General features: G+C 42.8%; 1 protein-coding gene across 1 annotated transcript; it reads right to left on the bottom strand.

Moving 5' to 3' along the window:
• SLC3A1 (solute carrier family 3 member 1) lies at window positions 1–18986 on the bottom strand. Its single transcript, XM_083175716.1, has 10 exons — window positions 18185–18986; window positions 14882–15061; window positions 14642–14796; window positions 12902–13027; window positions 9300–9419; window positions 8141–8265; window positions 7042–7243; window positions 4407–4586; window positions 3268–3384; window positions 1–610 (listed from the first exon to the last, which is right to left on the bottom strand). Exons 1-10 carry the CDS (start codon window positions 18600–18602, stop codon window positions 170–172), a joined length of 2064 nt encoding a protein of 687 aa, XP_083031842.1. The 5' UTR covers window positions 18603–18986; the 3' UTR covers window positions 1–169.
• Window positions 18987–19233: the final 247 nt, after the last annotated feature.

Below are 19233 nucleotides of genomic sequence, written 5' to 3'. Positions count from 1 at the left end.
TAAAGTACCAAAACAAATGTTTTTATTTTGTATTTTTATGCTGCTAAATATTTGTACAAATATGTATTTATTTTGCTTGCTCCTTACAATGTCTACCTTGCAGCATAACTGATGAGCAAATTAGGTTGATCAGTAATTTTGAAACATAATTCAGTAGTAGAATATATCTTCAGCAATTCTTGTACAGTAAGTCAAATGCACTGGAATAACAGGCTTTTTCTGAAATAAAGCACTTATCCTTGAACGCTTCTATGTTGTGCAGGGGTTTGTTTGTGCTATACTCCAATATTAGACCTTCCCCACGTTCTGTATTAATATTGTTCATGTTGACGGTTTTCCCGTTATTTGCAGATATTGTGCTCAATCTGATTTTTGCCTGTGCTGGAAGATCCGGTATTTGGCCCTTAATATTAACAGATGCCTGAACCCCAAAGTTTAGCACCACCATAAATACTTTGTTTAAACCATCTATTTCTCTAACGTAGACGAACAGATTGGCATCATTCCAGGCATAACATAACCAACCCCTGTGAAGGGGTAATTCGTCATATCGCAGCTTTGTTATATCACGATACAAATTTAAGGTTGAATCTGGTTTCCGTTTCTGAACCTAAGAGAAATATTTAGCATAATGTTAGAACGCGGAACATTGTATACATTTACATTGGCATGACTGTAAACCTTACCTCTTGATGATTGAGAGCAGGTTTATGGGATTTCCCACCATGTAAAAAGGTCTGTTCCAACAGTGAGTGAATGAGAAGCCATTTAAAAATTAGATCTAATTTTGATAATAAAGGGGGGTATTCAGTGTTTGATTCCAACTGTCGGAATGTTCCCGACATTTGAAATCATGGCCAATCTGACGTCAATACGACCTTCTGTATTCAAAGTTCCAACTGTCATAATCGTTCTGACACTTGGAATACACTTGGATTGTTGAAATTCACATGTATGTGGTTGAAGACGGTTGCAAATTCAACAATCCAGGGGCTGTTTTCGACCATGCAGATTCGACCTATTAGAAAGTCAAATCTGACAGGCTTCAATCAGTTCAGGAATGGCCACATTGAATAGATATATGCCAATATTTCCAACTATCAGAAATATCGACACACCTTGAATACCCTAGTTTTATACCAAGACCAATAATAGTGGTTCTTTAAAACCAATTGCAGTGGTTGCATCTAGGAAAACGAAATCAGCTGTTGTTTAAAACACATGATTGTACAATGACGTGGCTCTAAATACAGTGGAATATGTTTACATATGGTGTATTTACTGTACTTCAGTGCACTTTTCAGGGAACCTTGATTTTGACATCCGAATTAGCACCATCTCCATCCGGAGATGGTGTAATCTGTCCTCTGCTATTAAATACGGTTATACACTCAGATTATTCTCATCAGTGCCGGATATATATGAAACGCAGCCTATAGTAATCAGACATAATTGTGATGATTGGTTTTGAACTTTATGGAGCCTGAATGTTGTTTTTTTCTATTGGACTGGCTATTGTGTTCCGATTGGCTGGAGATCAGCCAATCGGTGAAAGGAACTTTTGATTGGTTATCCTTCTGGATAAAAACATGTGCAGAGTGTGGCTGGGAGCACTCTCCTTGAGAAAGACCGTAGGGACGGTCGAAAGCGCGCTTGGAGTTTCCAGCTACCTTTGGAGGGGACATCTTGAGAGGACTTTGGACTTGTTACCTACCTGCCTGTCTGTGGAGGCCGATTCCGGGTTGACCTCCCCTTAAAAGTGCAGATAGAGAGCTGTTTTCATCCAGTTCTCCACCAACTGTGGTAATTGGCCATTGTTTTATCATTTTGTCCTCCTTTTTTAACGTTTATTATTGTGTGTTTTTGAAAAATAAAAGTGGAGTTGCACTATATCTGTTCCCTCATTTTTGGGTATTCTCTGGAGTGAACCCCTTGGGAACAAACCAACTGGCCCTCCGGCATCCTCCACGGAGAATTTTAGTAGCATCGCTATTGTATTCTAATTTGGGAGAAGAGGAGACGCCACCTACCAGGAGGGACGTACGGTATTGTGGTTCAATACTATTGTTTTTGTCGATTATTGGGAGAAGAGGACCGCTATCTACTGCTAAGGGGTGTATTTCCTCTTTCTCCTGTTCACATTGTTATTGGCGCCTGTGGAGGGAACACTCACATCCTTGGTTTTTGTATTCTGTGTCTAAGTGGTATTAGGGGTTACCACTGTTGAGTGTACCCACCAGTGGGCTGCCTGGCGCATTGACAGACCCACCCATTCTTTCTTGTTGTCCTTGTAAAGCTTGTTGCTGGTTTAGGAATGAGTGCTTCTGACGGGTGACCGGAGTCCAATTGATGTAGAGCTGCTTTTCTCTGAGATGTCCACCCAGAGGTCCCTGGCTGCTGCCATCATTGCTACTGGGCTCAGGCAGAGCTGGGCTTTCCGTGGTCCAGCCCATGACCTATGTAGACACGGCGTGACTCATAGGTCACACACTCACTCTATCATTCTCTAGTGCTCACTGATGTAGAGGAAAGGGAGTACTAATGCATCCTCTATAGAAGCAGATAGAGAGCAGAGTAAATGGGCCAAGCACAATAAGCGGTTTTATGGAGTGGCTGCATAATGATGCTAAAGTATCTTAGCCTCTGAGCAAGAGTAGTTAGAGTAAATTTACTATGATGGGAGTTCTATTGAAGATGTGATGTTGCCCATAGCAACCAATCAGATTTTAATTATTCATTTAGCACATTCTAGAAGATAATAGAATCTGGATGCTATGGAAAACATCCTGTCTTCAATAGTGTTCATTCTAGCACCCGCCATATTTGAAAATCCATGCAGTTCATCTTCCCTGCCTGGGGTGTCGCTGTCTGCTGTAGTGCTTGTAGCACAGTTTGGTCTGATCAGCACTGATATGCAAACTAGACATGTGCTAGAAACACCACAGCAGACAGCGACACCCCAGGCAGGGAAGATGAACTGCATGGATTTTCAGGGAAGAGGAACTGCATGGGCTTTCGAATATGGCGGGTGCTAGAATGAACACTATTTAATAGAACTCCCATGTTAGTAAAGCTACCCCAATGTGAATAGGGATTCCTGAAATGAGGTGTATGAATACAGTAAATACTTTTTATTTTATATACCGAAATTACCAAACTGCTTAAATTGCTCATAAAAAGCAATTATTTACCCCAAACATTACTATACATAATGTTCATCCAACGTTATTTTGACACTTTTGCTAGTTATAATGTGCGTACACTTACTTCAACATTGACCGTTGTATAATCCTGATTGACCGGCAGCCATGTTTTATTGCCATCATTAAACCCAGCATTTGTGGAGTTATCCCACTGCATAGGGGTCTTCTCTGGGTATTCCTCCTACAAATATTTTTAAAACATGTGAATTAGAAAAGTGTGTGTGTGTATATATAAATGTGTATACAGTAATAACTGTTCAGATGACAGGGTCTGCAGTTGGACATTCATTCAGGTTGAATGGGGGGGGGGGGTTAAATGTAGGAGGGTCTGCAGAAAGGGGGCACCTTTACCTTCTGTGGCAGAGATACCATTTCAAGTTAGGAGAAGAGGGTGGCTGTTGAGTACGTGACCTTCCAAGTCTCCATTACATTGTGAAATTAGCTTTAGTGTAATCACCTAGGCCTCTCTAGGTTTGAGAAAACCTACAGGTCGAAATTACTGCTGGTAAAGAAGGATTAGGGTTGACATCAAGCTCTATTCCTATTGTTTGCATGGTTAAAGGTCTTAGTGAGTGTTATGTAGGGTACACACCAGAACGATTTGGCCCAAAATGACCCAATTTAGATACAATCTCGATCAATTGTATGTAAATTGGGTATATTTTGGGCCATTTTAGAGCATTTCAGATCCGATCCCATGCAAGGCCCCGCGGGTTGTTTGGTCGTTTTTCAGATCCTACATGCTGCGGGTAAGGGTCGGGATCAGATCGCGATCAGATTGGATGCAGTTCGTGAGCGAGTCGTAAGCTCCACCAGATCTTACAACCTTCTCACGATGTGCATCGTTCTGGTTTGTACTGGGCAATAGTTTGGGAGCACAAGTTCTGTGTGAAAACTATGCCCCACGCTCAAAATATACATAGTACATTTCACATCTGGTGACACATGCTGTCTCAACTGCAGTGACATCATACAACTGACCAAATGCTACACCATTGTGTAGCCCAAACTAACCATGAAGCTTTAGAATTATCTGAGCGTGTTGAACAACACAGAACTAGGATGACCTCTGTCGCTCGGTTCAGTCTTTTAATCTCACTGATGGGTCTCAGCTCACATCTGTCATACAATGTTAACTTATTTGGCCATTTTGAACACCACTAATGTTGAGAATATGAAAACATGAGTATTTGGTTTACTTACGGGATTGTATTCTACAGAAGGGTTTGTGGTAATATTTAATGCAGGATTGTCTTGCATTCCAAGTTCTTCGCCATAGTAAATTGTGGGGGTGCCAGGGAGTGTAAGCAGGAGCATATTAACAACATCAACGTAGTCTCTCCCAACTCGAGAGGCAATGCGAGAATTGCTGGGGTTTCCAACCTGAGGTAGGTATTGAAAAGAAAAAAAATAGTTAGTGACCTACAGTATAGGCCAAAAACATCTAATAAATTAATCCAAATTAAAAAAAGGACCTGGGGGTATATTTAATAAGAGGCGACTTCTTTCAAAGCCATTGATTGTCGAATTCTGGCTTAAGTAAAATTACTAATACAAAATGATTTGCAATTAAGGTTATTGGCATTTTCAATTTGGCAACCAGGACCTCAGATTATTGTCGGTAAAAAGTGTAAATAAATATCCCTACAAATTCTATATCAGAAGGTTTCAAACTCTGTCCTCAAGGCACCCTAACGATTTTAAGTACAGTATATCCATGGTTGGCCATAGATTCAAAGTTGATTTCTTAATGAGAGAATTTGCAAATGGAGTGATTATCGAATGACCATACACATATACCAAGGTGTATGGCAAAATAAAATGCGTATGGATTGTAAATGCAATATGGCCCGGTCTTTAACTGACAGGAAGCCAGAGTTTGGGGGAGGAAACCTGCCGTTTTCTGTGTCTGTCGGGGGGAAAAAAGGCGTGCCCAGGTGTTTTAAGGAAGGGTCTGTGATGTCAGCGCTGGCCTCGTACAGCATGTCTTTGTCACAGATTTATTAAAGGATCAGAGCTATTGACATTTGCACACACTGCAAAAACCTTACAATGGTTTGGTATATAGTGCATAGTGGTTATTGATCCATTATCAATTCACTCACAAATTTACACGAGATGGGATTCTTTCTGCTTGGGCCATGGCAGCTATCTATTCGCAGTCATCTGCAACTTCACAGATTAGCGATCAGGACTGAAATAGGCCATTCAGCAGTACCTCGTCAATTTGATTTAACCGTCTGTGCTGAACCATGGATATCCTTAAATCCAGCACTATTAGGATGCCTTGAGGACAAAATTTGGGAACCACTGTACTAATATACAGTAATAGATAAGTAACATCTCAATAGAAGAGTAGTGGCACATAGTAATTTAGGCGCACCACGCATAGGGAAATGGTCAACTGCCTTACAGTTTCGGGGCCTTGGGTTTGATGCACACTAAGATCCCGTGCTTCTTGGTTTCCTCCCTCAATCCAAAAACATACTGGTTGGTTAATTGACTCTATATAATTATTATTTATTATTACTGTTTGTTTATATGGTGCCACAAGGGTTCCACAGCGCCTAACAATACATAAATGAGCAAAAAACACACGGAAATAAGCAATTGCTGAAAGACAATTTAGGACACGTACATGTTAAATATAGTTGCATCAAGGGACAGGACACTGAAGCATTTATTAGTGGCAGAGATATAGATGCTAAGAAAAATGAGAGAGGGCCCTGTTCATGAGAGATTACATTCTAAAGGGATAATAATAATTGCAAATATACTGTCCATAGTGCATTATCTGCAAATATTTAATGAATATTGTGTAAAACGTGGAGTGAAATATACAACCATAAGAAACCATTGGGAAAACAACCTCTAGCATGCACTATCCAAAGCATTCCATAAGCAACGTACTACTGTATTATAGTTAGCATTTTTTCAGAAAATAATTGAGCAAACTTCATTTAGAATCATACAGTAACACAAATTCTGGACACAAAAGCTGTTCTTTGGGGTTATCCACCAACATTTACACAAGTGACCCTTTTTACTAAAATCTACATAAAATTGGAGTGCTACTGGGGACAGAACAGCCTATTGTCAGCCTTTATTTTCCAGAAAGGTATCCTGTAAAATAGCTGGCGGTGGTGCACATACAGTAAAAACACCTCTCAACATTTCCACATGTCAAATCAGGACAAAATAATCCTCAATCTCTGGACACCCCACACCTTCCTATATAAAAATAAAACGCCCACTGTTTCCAGGTGGGAAGGGGTTGGGTTTTGAGAGATTCAGGGTGGTCACATCAATACTGTCCTGCCAAAATGAAAGCAATTACCAATCCATCCTACAGTATAACAAGACAGGATATTTATACCTGCTCAGAGCAAGGGTGTAACTACCATAGGTGCAAGGGGTGCAGCTGCTATGGGGCCCAGAGCTGAAGGGGGCCCATCTTTGCTGTTTAAGTATATGTTTTACATACATTTATCACCATCAGTTGCTAAATAGGGGGCCCTTACAAACTTTTGCTATGGGGCCTACGATTATCTAGGTACGTCTCTGGCTCAGAGGTAACGATCTATTCTTTTAAAAGGATGTATTCAGTACCAGTATCATGCTGACAGAAAAGTGTATTTCCAGTTCCTAAACACCATCGGCTCACAGTCATGGTTTATGATGGCAGTGTTTCAGGAGAACGTTTAGATGCAGCAATGGAATCATCTTGAAGTGGGTTGGATTCATGAGTCTATGCATGTGTATAATGCCTCCAGTTATGCTGGGTGTGTTACAGCATGTATGTATTGTGGACTGTGTAATACATAATGAGGCATCTTACCATCCAGTGAGGCCACTTTCCTTTGGGCATAGATTTCATCCACAAATTTACAACCTGGAATATAGAATTGCCAGAAATATCCTTATTCAGATCGAAAAGGTAGAAGTTAAGTGGCAAGTCTGCTTCCTGGGAGAAGGAGTTACCATAATACAGCATTGTTTTTTCCACAGTGTCCTGAGCATTGGTCTCTGTACCCATGAACCTAGAGGGATGGTCACATGTAAGTAAATTGTGTAGAATTTGTTTTCGTTTTATTAAGTACATTGTTTTTAATTACAAATGTTTTCTTTTTTTTAATAGTGGGAGCGAGCCTAGAATTAAGTTTATAGCTCTTTGCATGATGTACTGCTATCAGGGGCGTAACTCCCAGAGACAATGGAGGCACCAGTGTCCGGGCTCCAAGCCGTGAAGGGGTATCTGCATGTACAGAAGCACCTGTACCACTCATACTGCAATACAACAAGCAATGGTGCACCCGCCAATGCTGTTGTACTGAGATGCGACACACTGGTGAATGCTGAGATACACACATACACCATATTTTTTTCCCTTTTCTTCTTTAACAATGATAGGGGGGAGGGGGGTAGCACCAAACGCTACCTTGCCTCCAAGCAACTGGGATGAACATAAGCCCCTGACTGCCATCACTATAATTAAACCCATACTAAAATGTTACAATATCTCATAATTTAGAAGAACTTACAGTTATCCAAATGAGAACAAAAGTGAATCACAAACTTGGCAGAATGTCGCCCTATTTCTTAATGACCATGTCTTGGTTTTCTCCTAGATCTGAGTGTGCCATCAAGGAGTAATTGCTGACACAAATAATATTGCTTGGTGGATTAATTGTAATGATTATTAACCATTCAATGACTGCACCAAAGCAAGGATTTTACAGATTTGTTTCCCCTGACATATGAAATATTGTGATTCTCTACCAGCAAAGGACAAATGACTAATTACTAATTTGGAGCAAGACTGGATACAATTCCTTACATCTATCTGCAACTTAGAGGTTGCTGCCTCTTTTTTTTTTTCTTTGTTACAAAAATAAGCCCTTTCTCCAGGCTAACATATCTACAGTACACTATTATACCTATAACGTCCCGGTTCTCTGCTGTAATCATTCATGGTTTGTCGGAAATCGCGAAGGATGTCATGTGTCCCAACCTGAGTTGTTGTGTAGTCATGATAAAGGTCTTCATAGGATTTAACTGTATCCTGTAATGATAAAACATCATAAGGCTATGTCCCAGCAGATGTCCCAGCAGATGTCCCAGCAGATGAGGGAGTTTTCACCGTATTTGAAGAACTTTGAAATGTCTTTCCATTTACTTCTATGGGATTCTGAAAAACGAATGCTCACTAGAACCCAAGCTCGGCTTATACTTGATATGGGGCAATTTAAACCGTCATGTGGTTAACATTCCGGCAGACAGGATGCCTTCAGTCAGAATACTAACTTGCGGCCACATGACCGGTGCAGGTATACCGAACGCAAATGCCGGAATCCTGACTGCCATACCAAACCTAAGTATGTGGAGTTAAGGGAGGGGAGGGGAGGGGGGGAAGGTAATTCAAATTACCAGATGTTTGTCAGGATGCCCTCCTTCAGGATGCCAGTGTCGGTATTCTGACAGGCAGCATCCCATCCAAATGTCATCCATATGTTTTGCCTTTTAACACAGCATTGTAAATGGGAATGCAGCATCCATATACGGCACATATACGGTCACTAGGTCAACACATATTAGTTTGACATGCATTGGGTCGACCACTACAGGTTGACATGGCTTTGGTCAACACGATATAGGTGGATATGGCTAGGTCGACAGTCAAAAGGTCGACATGAGTTTTGCACCTTTCTTTTTGATCCGACATGTGCCGACAGGCGGTATTTCATGCCCTACCATCCACTAGGGCATGGAGGGAGAATAGAATAGTGTGTTGAGCATAGCGAGTCACCATGCCTGAAGCATGGCACGGGGACGTGGTTCTTTGGCAGTGTCCTTGTCGAATATGTCGACATTCAGGGCAAAAAAAACGTGTCAACCCAATGCATGTCAGCCCGATATGGCTCGACCCATACCCATACAGTTAGCAAAGGAACGTCACTGTGTAGGTGCAGGGATAGCTAGAATATACCTATGTCCTGGATACTGTAACTATTCTCTTAACCACCGGTCACATCTAGTGAGTGTTTGTGGATGATAGGCAGTGTATGTCATTGTCAGATCTATAAATAATACACTTACAGGAGCTTGTAATTTGTTGACTTGCGGTTCATCTCGCAGGTGTTCTGCTTCCAAAAGAAGGTTAGCGCCATTGATTGTAAAACCATCAACACCTTTCCCCAGCCAGAATTTTATAATATCCTGAGAAAAACAGATTTATTCAATTGCTATGGGAACGATATTGATGTAGACATAATCCTTCTTATTTCCATCTATGTAAAACATTTTATTGTAGTATAAAGAGAGAGAGAGAGAGAGAGAGAAAGCAGTGGTTCTGTTCTCAGGATGCATAATAACTACTAACACAGTGAGCTGGGTGCAGGATTTACATGTAAGGATGGTTACCGCAGAAATATATACCGTAATATTCGCTATGTACGTACACTGATCTCTATATGGGGTACGCTAACTCTGATCTGCATTCTGCAGCTTGTTGCACTTTACATACTGTATTGAGAGTACTATGGCCTTCACCTATGGAACAAAGTAATAAGTGCAGACCACAAGAAAATACACATATCTTGATGTCAGTGCTTGTTACACAGTTCTATGAAGGTGGCCATACACTACTGCAATGTATCGCAGCAGTGCATGGCCAGCCGATCCCCCGCAAGCTGCCCATGACCTTCACAGGCGGCAGGATCGCATGCGAGGTCCTTTCACATGTGATGTATTGCATGCGACCCCTTTTCTCCACCGCCGGGGAGGGGGGCAGAGGTTGGACCTGCATGCAGGTCCAATGCGCACAGGACCGGGCATCGGACTCCAGAGGATATCAAAAGGCATCCGATTTGGGCCGATTTCTTGGCCCGATATGTCAGCAACGGGTGAGATCAGCCCAAATTGCTATGGTGTATGGGGGCCTTAAGTATGGTGGCATACCTCGCCAACTTTTCAAGAAAATTATTTAGGATTCCCATGTGCGGCAGACTCACGCATTACCAAAAGGGGGGGCGGCCTCTGGGGAAAGAGGTGTGACCTTGTGGGAATGTCACTGCTGTGAGCCACATCCATGTTTTCCGTCACTATTGTGGGCATGGCCAGCACTCTGTGAGATGCTGGCCATGCCCCCAGTACCTCTGTCTCCTGTGAATAGACACCTATAGAGTGAAAGATAGCACCTCGTCCCCAAGCCCGATGTACGAATCCCTTAATTTAGGTCTACAAGACAGTGACTCAGACTCTGCTTAGTTGGACCCTGCACCCTGTTGCTATAAAAGACAGCATGATGAACATTGGTACTTAAGCAGGAATACTTCAGATACATGTACAGTGTACAGGTCATTTATGGTTTTACTGTGTTTCTAATTGTATTTTGCAGAGATAATTTGAGATTTAGTGGACGTCCAATTTGTTGCTCATAAAGAAGTTAATAATTATAAATCAAGGAATCTTTCCTGTTGTAGTAAAGGTTTCTCATACAACTTGTCAGCGATTTAAAGTATGTGTTGTGCGACTAAAGTTTATAATTATTGCTTAATGAAAAAACCCTTTAAGGATAAAGTTCAGCAGTTTTCTGAGTTAATGGCACAGCCATTTAACAAGCTGATTGAAGTGTAAACTTATTAACCTATCTAATTTCCCTTCTCCACATTTTGATTGAACTCAGGGAGGTGTAAAACAAGATGTGAAAATGTGACACAGGTAAATATAGAAATTGGGAACAACCTGGTCAAATGTCATCAACTTACAGGAAAACTAAACATTAAGTACATGTTGTGTTTATTAAACACCCCTGACTCATCGCAAAGTGTATTCCTGCTTAGCGAAATAAATAAAGTTCCACAGATGTCTGTAACGGAGATTTATCAAGTCTTGAAGAGAAAAAAAGGAACAATCCGCACCTTTCATTTTTTTCGAACTGATGGGCAGATGTACAGAATTAAGCCTGATGAAGTGGAAGGTGATAACGCAGCAGCCAATCAACTCCTAACTGCCACTTTTCAAACCCAGCTGATTAGCTGGTGTGTTATTATCACCTTCCAATGTATCACTTCTGTGTAACAGTGACTAGATGCTATGCGCATAAGGGCAGTGTCTATTTACGGGAGAGAAAGGGACTGGGTGCACGTTCATCACCTCACAGAGCTCCCACAGTGACCAAAATTGGGGTGTGGCTTATAATTGCAACATTTGCAGGGCCATGCCCCCTAGACATGAGGCCACACCCCCTCATTTCAGACATGTGCCTTTGCCATGCACAGCTGTCCCTCTTTGGGACCACACAACATTGGGAGGTATTTTTTATGTGCCTGTGCAACAGCATCAGACTGGCCATGCAGGGGTCTGTGCTTATCCTTAGTAGGCCCCACTGACTCAAAGTCCTGCCCTCTGTCATGGAGGGGCGGTGCTAAGCCTGTACTAACATTACTGTTACTGCCAGGCGTCATCACCGGAGATCTGTCACTGCACTGAGGCATAACTAGAAATTTTGCACACCCCCCCCCCCCCACAGGCAGCAGCCAGACCACATGGCACCTGCATGGAACATGCGCCTATGCAACGCCTTTGGTCTGCGGTGGCATTGTTATGCCGCTGCCACTGTACCTCAAATTGCCCTGCCAGTCTCAAGTCACAATCTCAAGATGGCCTCTGCTGCTTTTTAGTGATCAATTCTCTGCTGCCCGCCTCAAAAACTATTTCCCTGCTGTCCCCGTCAGAAGCAAGGAAAATGTTATGTATCTCTTCTCTACAGATACATAATACAGCTGATGACATCAGCGGCCCACCCACCCAACAGCCGGGCAACGCCTTTATTTTCCGAGGCACTCCCAGAAATCTCCAGCTTGCCGCCCCCAAATGCCCGGCACCTGTCACTCAACTTACAAAAGGCAAGCAATGGCTGGCCATTGTTCGCACAGGCGGCTCACGCATGTGCATTGCGGGCACTGTGCATGTGCAGTCATCCAATAATCTCCAGGGTCGAATTCGTAGCTGTTCAAGGCTAAATCAGGACCCGAATTCTTTTTACCATGAGATCTCTTGAATTATTAGACTTGCAATTCCAGAAATATATTTTTATGTTGTCTGACAGATGATCAAGCCCACGTTGGTAAAATGATCATTCTGCCCACTCCAGCGCCACCCACTGGCAACAGTGACCTCACTGATTCACAGTAGGTATAATTTAATCTCTTTTCAGGTGACTGCATTTTCTGTGGAACATCTTTTCCCTTGCACTGCACACCTTCATTTCTTAGTGTCTGCATCAAGGGAAACTTAACACCTGACCCAGGATATAATTTACCATTTCTTTTGGGGGCGAACCCATGCTGTGAAGGGGGGCGGGTGGGCGGTCATTTGGAGGGTGGGGTTTGGTGGATTTGCAAGGCTGCAAATTCGCAGACTTGCGAATCAACCAGAATAACCCCCATGATGCGCTGATTATTAGCTGATGTGATGTGAACTGCGCATTTATAGTGATATATTGGGTAATTGCATGATCTACCTTATAAGAATGGAGCACTGACTTTTACATCTCTGTACTAACATCTACAGGCGGGGTTCAATATATATGTTTCTTCTCTCTACAGAGACACAATTATTGCAATTATTTGCTTTAAACAGTATATATTACATACAAACATACATACATACATACATACATACATACATACACTTACCAGAATTTCTTTTTGGATATCTGGATTGTGGAAATTTAAATCGGGTTGTTCTTTGCGGAACTGGTGAAAATAGCACTGATTCCTTGCGACATCAAACTCCCATGCAGAATCACCATATACACTCACCTAAGAGTTGAAAACATTGTAAGACTACTTCTTGGGAACAGTATAGGAGAAAACAAATTGTCAAATAGTCAAGGACAGGTGCAAATAAGGATGACAGCAGTTGACAGACAACTTGTGATTGGTTGTTGCAGAACGAACTGTTGATGTTGATTTGTGTTTTCTTAATTGCTTAAGAAATATCTCCAGCTGGACCGCTAGCCAATAGGCGCTCGCGGTCCAGCAGCCACCAGCTGACTGGCTGCTGGACCGCACAAGCTCCTATTGGCTAGCGGTCCAGCGGGAGATGTGAATTTTTAATAGCAGCACGTCTGCCGGACACAGCAGGGAGCCGGGAGCGGGCGGGGGTGCGGGCGAGCTGACGGTGCCGGCACATCTCTGGCACCCTGCTATCTTCCGGTGCACAGAGCTTGTGCTGCACCGGCTCCGCCCTCGCTACGCCTCTGTTTGTACATGTTAATCATATTCCCAATTAGTCGCCTTTTTTTCCAATGTAAACATACCTAACCTGGCTAACCTTTCTTCATAGCCCATTGGGGGAAATTTACTAAGATGGGAGTTCTGTAGTTCTGTTGAAGATGGGATGTTGCTCATAGCAGCCAATCAGAACACTTTTTAATTATCTAGCACCTTCTAGAAGATAATAGATAGAATCTGATTGGTTGCCCATAGCAACATCCCATCTTAAATAGAACTCCCATCTTAGTAACTATACCCTATTGACTCTAAACCCTTAATCAATTTAGTTGCCATTCTCTGAACCCTCTCCAGTTTCATATGGAGTGGTGCCTAGAATTGAATACTGAATTGTAGGTGAGGCCGCACCAAAGCTTTATATAGTGGCAATATTATGGTGCCATCCCTAGCCTCTATGCCTATTTTTATACAAGCTAGTATCTTGTTGGCCTTGGTTGCTGCTTCTTGACATTGAGCTCTACAGCTAAGTTTATTGTTAATGTGCACCCCCAAGTCCATCTCCATTAACGATTCCCCTAACTCTAGCTCATTAAGTTTATAAGTTGCACACTGATTTCTGTTCCCAAAATGCATGACCTTACATTGATCTACAGTACGTTGAACCTCATTTTCCATTTTGATGCCCAATCTTCCAGTTTCTTTAAGTCTCTTTGTAAAATTGTGACATCCTGATCTGATTTTATAACCTTACACAATTAAGTGTCATCTGCGAAGATGGACGGGAGCGGGCGGGGGTGTGGGCAGGGTAGCGGGCGAGCTGGCGGTGCCGGCACATCTCTGGCACCCTGCTATCTTCCGGTGCACAGAGCTTTATTTTTACACTGCAATATAGATCTCACTTTGAAGTAAAACCCCACCCAAATCTAATTCACGCTGCACAAGTAAAATCTGCCCCACCTGCAGTGCACATGGTTTTGTCCATCTAAGAAGGAATTTGTCAGAAAGAGTGAACTAGAATAACCCCCTTAGTTCGGTTTCAGGTCCTAAAAACGTCTTTGCTAGAACTATATGATAAATCAAATTTATTTATGTATTTATTTATTCTAAGAAATAATTATTACGTAAATCTGCAACAGAAACAATGTAAATGCAATTATATGCTCTATTTAAACACACATAAACCTGTTTGGTTAGACTTACCCAATTATTAGGAGGTATAACCTGTCCTCCTGTAATTTGACAGTCATGCCAAACATAGTAGTCTGTATATTTATCGGTCCGATTCCTGCTTAACAGGAACCAATTATGTTTATTGCTGGTGTGATTTGGAATCAGGTCAACTATTATTTTAATACCTATAGTAGATAAGAAGAAAGTGCTGTTATAACACTGAGATACGTTGCCAGGGAAAGCAGTTTGGAATGAGAAATACAATATCACCTTTGTCATGTAGTGCAGAAAGCAGGTTATCAAAGTCTGACATGGTTCCAAAGCTTGGATCAACCTTTTGGAAGTCATCGACGGCATATTGGAAATCTTTCAGTATGGATTTGTAGAAAGGAGCCACCCAGACAGTTTTCACATTGAGATAAACAAAGTGATCTATCTTTTCTTGCACTCCTAAGGGGTGAAAATATGAATGTGGTATGACAGTGTTGGAAAAAGGTTAGAATTAAAGCCCATACACACTGGGCAATTTTGAGCTGATAGCCGCTCAAAACACCAAGTTTGGGTGGCTTTCAGCTCAAAGCCGCCCAGTGTGTATGGCCCGGCAATGAGCGGTGATGCGCGCTCCCGCATCATTGCCGAGAAAGTCGCTCATCTGCTAGTATTAGAACTTACATTCTAAACATTGCCTACTCTACCAGAAAGTACAGGAGGCTCCCAAACATCAGGTGGAACTCCCATTCCCCTCGGACAGTGGGCAAGTCTCCCAGATTCGGCCATCCAGCCGTCCACTTACTGTACTGAATGAAGTAGGTGCCTTAGGTGGCTGATGATACAAATTGTGCTACCGTACATCACATTAGCTTAGCCACGCACCCCTGTAATTCTAGGCATTGTATAGAAGGGGAAGTGGCCAAAATGATGTGTCCATGACCACTACACCACCTGTTTTTGCCCCACCCTGCCAATAAACTGCAACACACCTACTACCCTGAGCTAGTTGCCTCCTCCTGGAGGGAGAAGCCAGAATGACAGCAACTCTTCTGAGTTCTGCAGCCCAGAATAAAAATAAATAAATATTATGCCATTGCCATATGTATTCACCTACATGAAGGGGGGAAAGGGGGGGGTGAGGTGTGGGAACTTGGATAGCAGCCTTCATATCGCAGCCTGCCACTTTTCCAGATTCAGAGATGTACACTGTCACTACCATGTTTAAGACACAATATTTACAAGGCCAATGATTTTACTAACAAAACAACCCAGGCATTGCCAGTGGCAAACGCAGGTTTTGTTAGAGGGGGGTTTCCAAGTGTAATCCAAAATCTCCCACTCCGCAGTGCATTGGAGAAAGTATGGGAGTCTGGGGGAGTTTTAACAGTCCTGAAAATTGCTCTTTTAATGCACTAGATTCTGAATGTAATACAGTATTAATATGTAACAGTACAGATGGTCTATAGCAGGGGTGGCCAAACCGGTCCTCGAGATCTACAAACGGTCCACGTTTTGCAGGTTACCTAGCTGGTGCACAGCTGTAGTCATTACTAACTGTCACTTTTTAAAGCATTCTGCATTCATTCCTACTACAGATCCACAGGTTGCCTGGAAAACATGCACCATTGGTAGATCTTGAGGACAGGTTTGGCCACCCCTGGTCTATAGTATAGGCTGTTTCAAACATTTAAATAAGATAAGTGGTCAGGAAAAGGTTAAACATATAATAAATAAATACACATACATAATAGAACCAGTACTGCACTTTCTAAGCTCACAATCTCCCACTTCATGGTAAGGTTCCTGTCTCTTCCTCCTAGTAGCTGCTCTCTGGTCCATTGCAAAGTTTGAGGGCTCAGATCCACACATACAGTAAATGTGGTAGAAGTAGGGTGGCCAATCCCGGGATCGGCAGGATCCTGGGATTTGGCCCTAAAAAGTCCGGGATTTGAATCCTGGGATTGGAGTATCCAATCCCCGGATTTCGGGATTAGACTGCGCATGCGCAGTCTAATGCCGGGCAGCGTCTGAGCACTCATTCAGATGCTGCCCGGCTGTTCCTGACCCCAGCGTGTGGCCTGCGCAGCGTGATGGTCATGCTGCGCAGGCCATGCCGCCCACTCTGCCATGACCCCTTCTCCTGCACGCTCCATCTCCTTTCCGCCCCCACCTCTTCTCCTGCGCCTGCCCGCCCGCTTGCCCCTTCACTTGCGCCCGCCCACGCCTTCACCTGCAGCCTGCCTGGCCTGTTTCTTCTCTGGCTGCTGATGAGGTGCATGCGCCCGGAGGCACCGTGCACCTCCGAACCCACTCCACTCCCGGCCACCCGCCTGCCAATGTAAGTAAATGTGCGGGTCGGCCATTGTGAGGGTGGGTATTAGTTACACGCCTCCAAACTAGGGATGCCGATCCCGGGAATCCCGGGATTGAACATTTTTCTATCCCGGGATTGAAAAAATGCCCCGGGATTGGCATCCCTAGGTAGAAGAAGCTGGTACACTAGGCATGTGCAGCAGCTCTGCTCTGTACCATAAACTGCATGATGTGGTGGCAGCTCTATTGATCATATTCTATACCAGTGCTATTGTTGTCATAATTGAAGGCACTTGCCAGGAGGAGGGGGTTTCCGGGCAACCAGAAACACCCCCCCCCCCCCCTACATTTGCCTACGCATTGCCATTAGTCATTAACCTTTAATATTTTTGGCTTAAACATTCAAGGAAGCATACATTTTTCCCCCCACAACTTAGTACATAAACCCAATAGAGGTACTGTATATAATGCATGGTGGTTTGTCAAAGCCGCTGATCATTGGCATCTTGGAATGATTAACGATTTAAACAAGCAACAGGAACTAGTGTTAAATCAGGTTTGTTCAGTAGGGATCTCTGATGCTATTTTAAACTGATCAGTCAAAGCCTTAAATAATCAGCATCTTTGATAAAGCGCCGTGAGTAAATATACCCCTAGTCTCCAACTAAACCAATTTTATTAATAGCTAGAAAAACTGCACTAACCAAATACTAAGGGTGATGCTTCATAACAAAACACACCCTATGCCAGACTGGCCAGCTGGCACTTCTCGCAAATGGTGGTTTGCAATACACAGACACAGGAGTGTGCCATGAGAACACATACTGTAGGCTGAAGCCAGGATTTTTCTCACCAGGGGCAAGGCAGTAATGTGGCTCTGCTCCCCCCCCCTTCCCTTCCCTTCCCACCTGCATGCATGCACATTTAGGAATAGGAATGGGGGTGGGGGGGGCAGGGCATACAACAAGTATGCAGTTGATAATGCATTAACCTCTGAATCATGAGCAATGTAATAAAAAAAGAACTATACGTCTAGTCTACTTTTCTATATTGACTGTCAGGCAGGTTCTGATGTTAGAATTCTACAGAACAGAGGTAGAGGAGGGTGCGGTCCTCAGTAAGTGATTTATTTTACATCCAATTCCCTTTTTTCATATAAAATCTTTATTCTAATTACCGTAATAGCTGTATGCATTGTTAAATACATTGTAATATTACTAAAAACAAAATATTCCTCTATTTAAATAAACATTAAAAAATAGCAATTACCTCTGAAGTCACCGGAACCATCATTGTCGCTGTCCCGGAAAGATTGGGGGTAGACATGATACACCGGGCTGCTCTGCCACCAGTCAAGACACTTGGGGGAGAGTGCTATGATGCTGATGGTGGCAGCTACGATGGCTACCGTGGCAATGATGATAAGCCAGAAGAGAATCTCTCGGGTAACTTTATAGCATGTTTGATTAGAAAACTGCAGAAGGACGTCTTTGGACATCCCAGCATAAGGTCTTAGAGGAAGTGTGTCTTCAGTTGCGTTGATTTTAATGGCATAGGCTTGCTCTTCGGTCTGGCTGTTTCTCCTGCTTTCTGTCTTTGTTTCTTCATCGCCCTGGCCTGAGATGAAACCATTATTATCGAGCCCTGTTTTCTGTTCTAGCTCCACTGAATTAATCTCTTCATTCATCTTTCTTTAGCTCCAGATCTACAGACCTGTACCAGTGACTCTCAGGAGACAAAGTTTACCTGAGGCAGGCAAGTGAACCTACTGCAAATTCACTTTAAATATTCCAGGTTAGGTCAAGGTACAGAGAGGCAAAACAATACAAAGTTCTGGTAATCATTGATTCCCCTCTCCTGCATAATGCACTGGATTATTGGTCGTCTGCAATCTCCGTGTCCTGTGGTGCTGATAAGAGTTACTAGTTGGTAAATGATAGCTCTGAATGTACACTACAAGCCCAAGTCATTTTTTGCAACTTGATCTTCTCTGGACAACAGAACAACGGGGGTTTTGAAGTACTGAAATTCCTGCTGAGAATCAAACAATGGACCCATTATGAAGATGGATGCGAATTGCAAATATTTTGATTGCAACAGCTACTTACTATGAATTACATGTTTTGCATGACTGCATTAAGATAAAGGGAGCCAGCTGTTCATATGATGTTATCCTGTTGATATTACTGTAACTGCAGTAGAGTATGAAATCATGTCAGGGACTTTAAGGGACATTACCTAAGGTGACCCCTCTGCAGCCTATTGTGCATGTTATGTCCCACTGCAGAGAGGACACATCCATCGTTTTACTCTGATGT

The sequence above is a fragment of the Crinia signifera genome, chromosome 3, assembly GCF_055691185.1.
Source record: "Crinia signifera chromosome 3, ASM5569118v1, whole genome shotgun sequence".
Taxonomy (NCBI): Eukaryota; Metazoa; Chordata; class Amphibia; order Anura; family Myobatrachidae; genus Crinia; species Crinia signifera.
The sequence above is the reverse complement of the archived record's forward strand: the minus strand, read 5'-3'. Positions and strand labels throughout refer to the sequence as shown.

What these genes read in the sequence shown, in the direction of transcription:
- SLC3A1 (XM_083175716.1), bottom strand. Translation starts at nt 18,602, where the DNA reads ATGAATGAAGAGATTAATTCAGTGGAGCTAGAACAGAAAACAGGGCTC. An exon ending in TGGTTCCGGTGACTTCAGAG is followed by an intron (nt 15,062 to 18,184) that starts GTAATTGCTATT and finishes TTCACCCCTTAG; the next exon opens with GAGTGCAAGAAAAGATAGAT. An exon ending in AGAGAACCGGGACGTTATAG is followed by an intron (nt 7,244 to 8,140) that starts GTATAATAGTGT and finishes CCATCCCTCTAG; the next exon opens with GTTCATGGGTACAGAGACCA.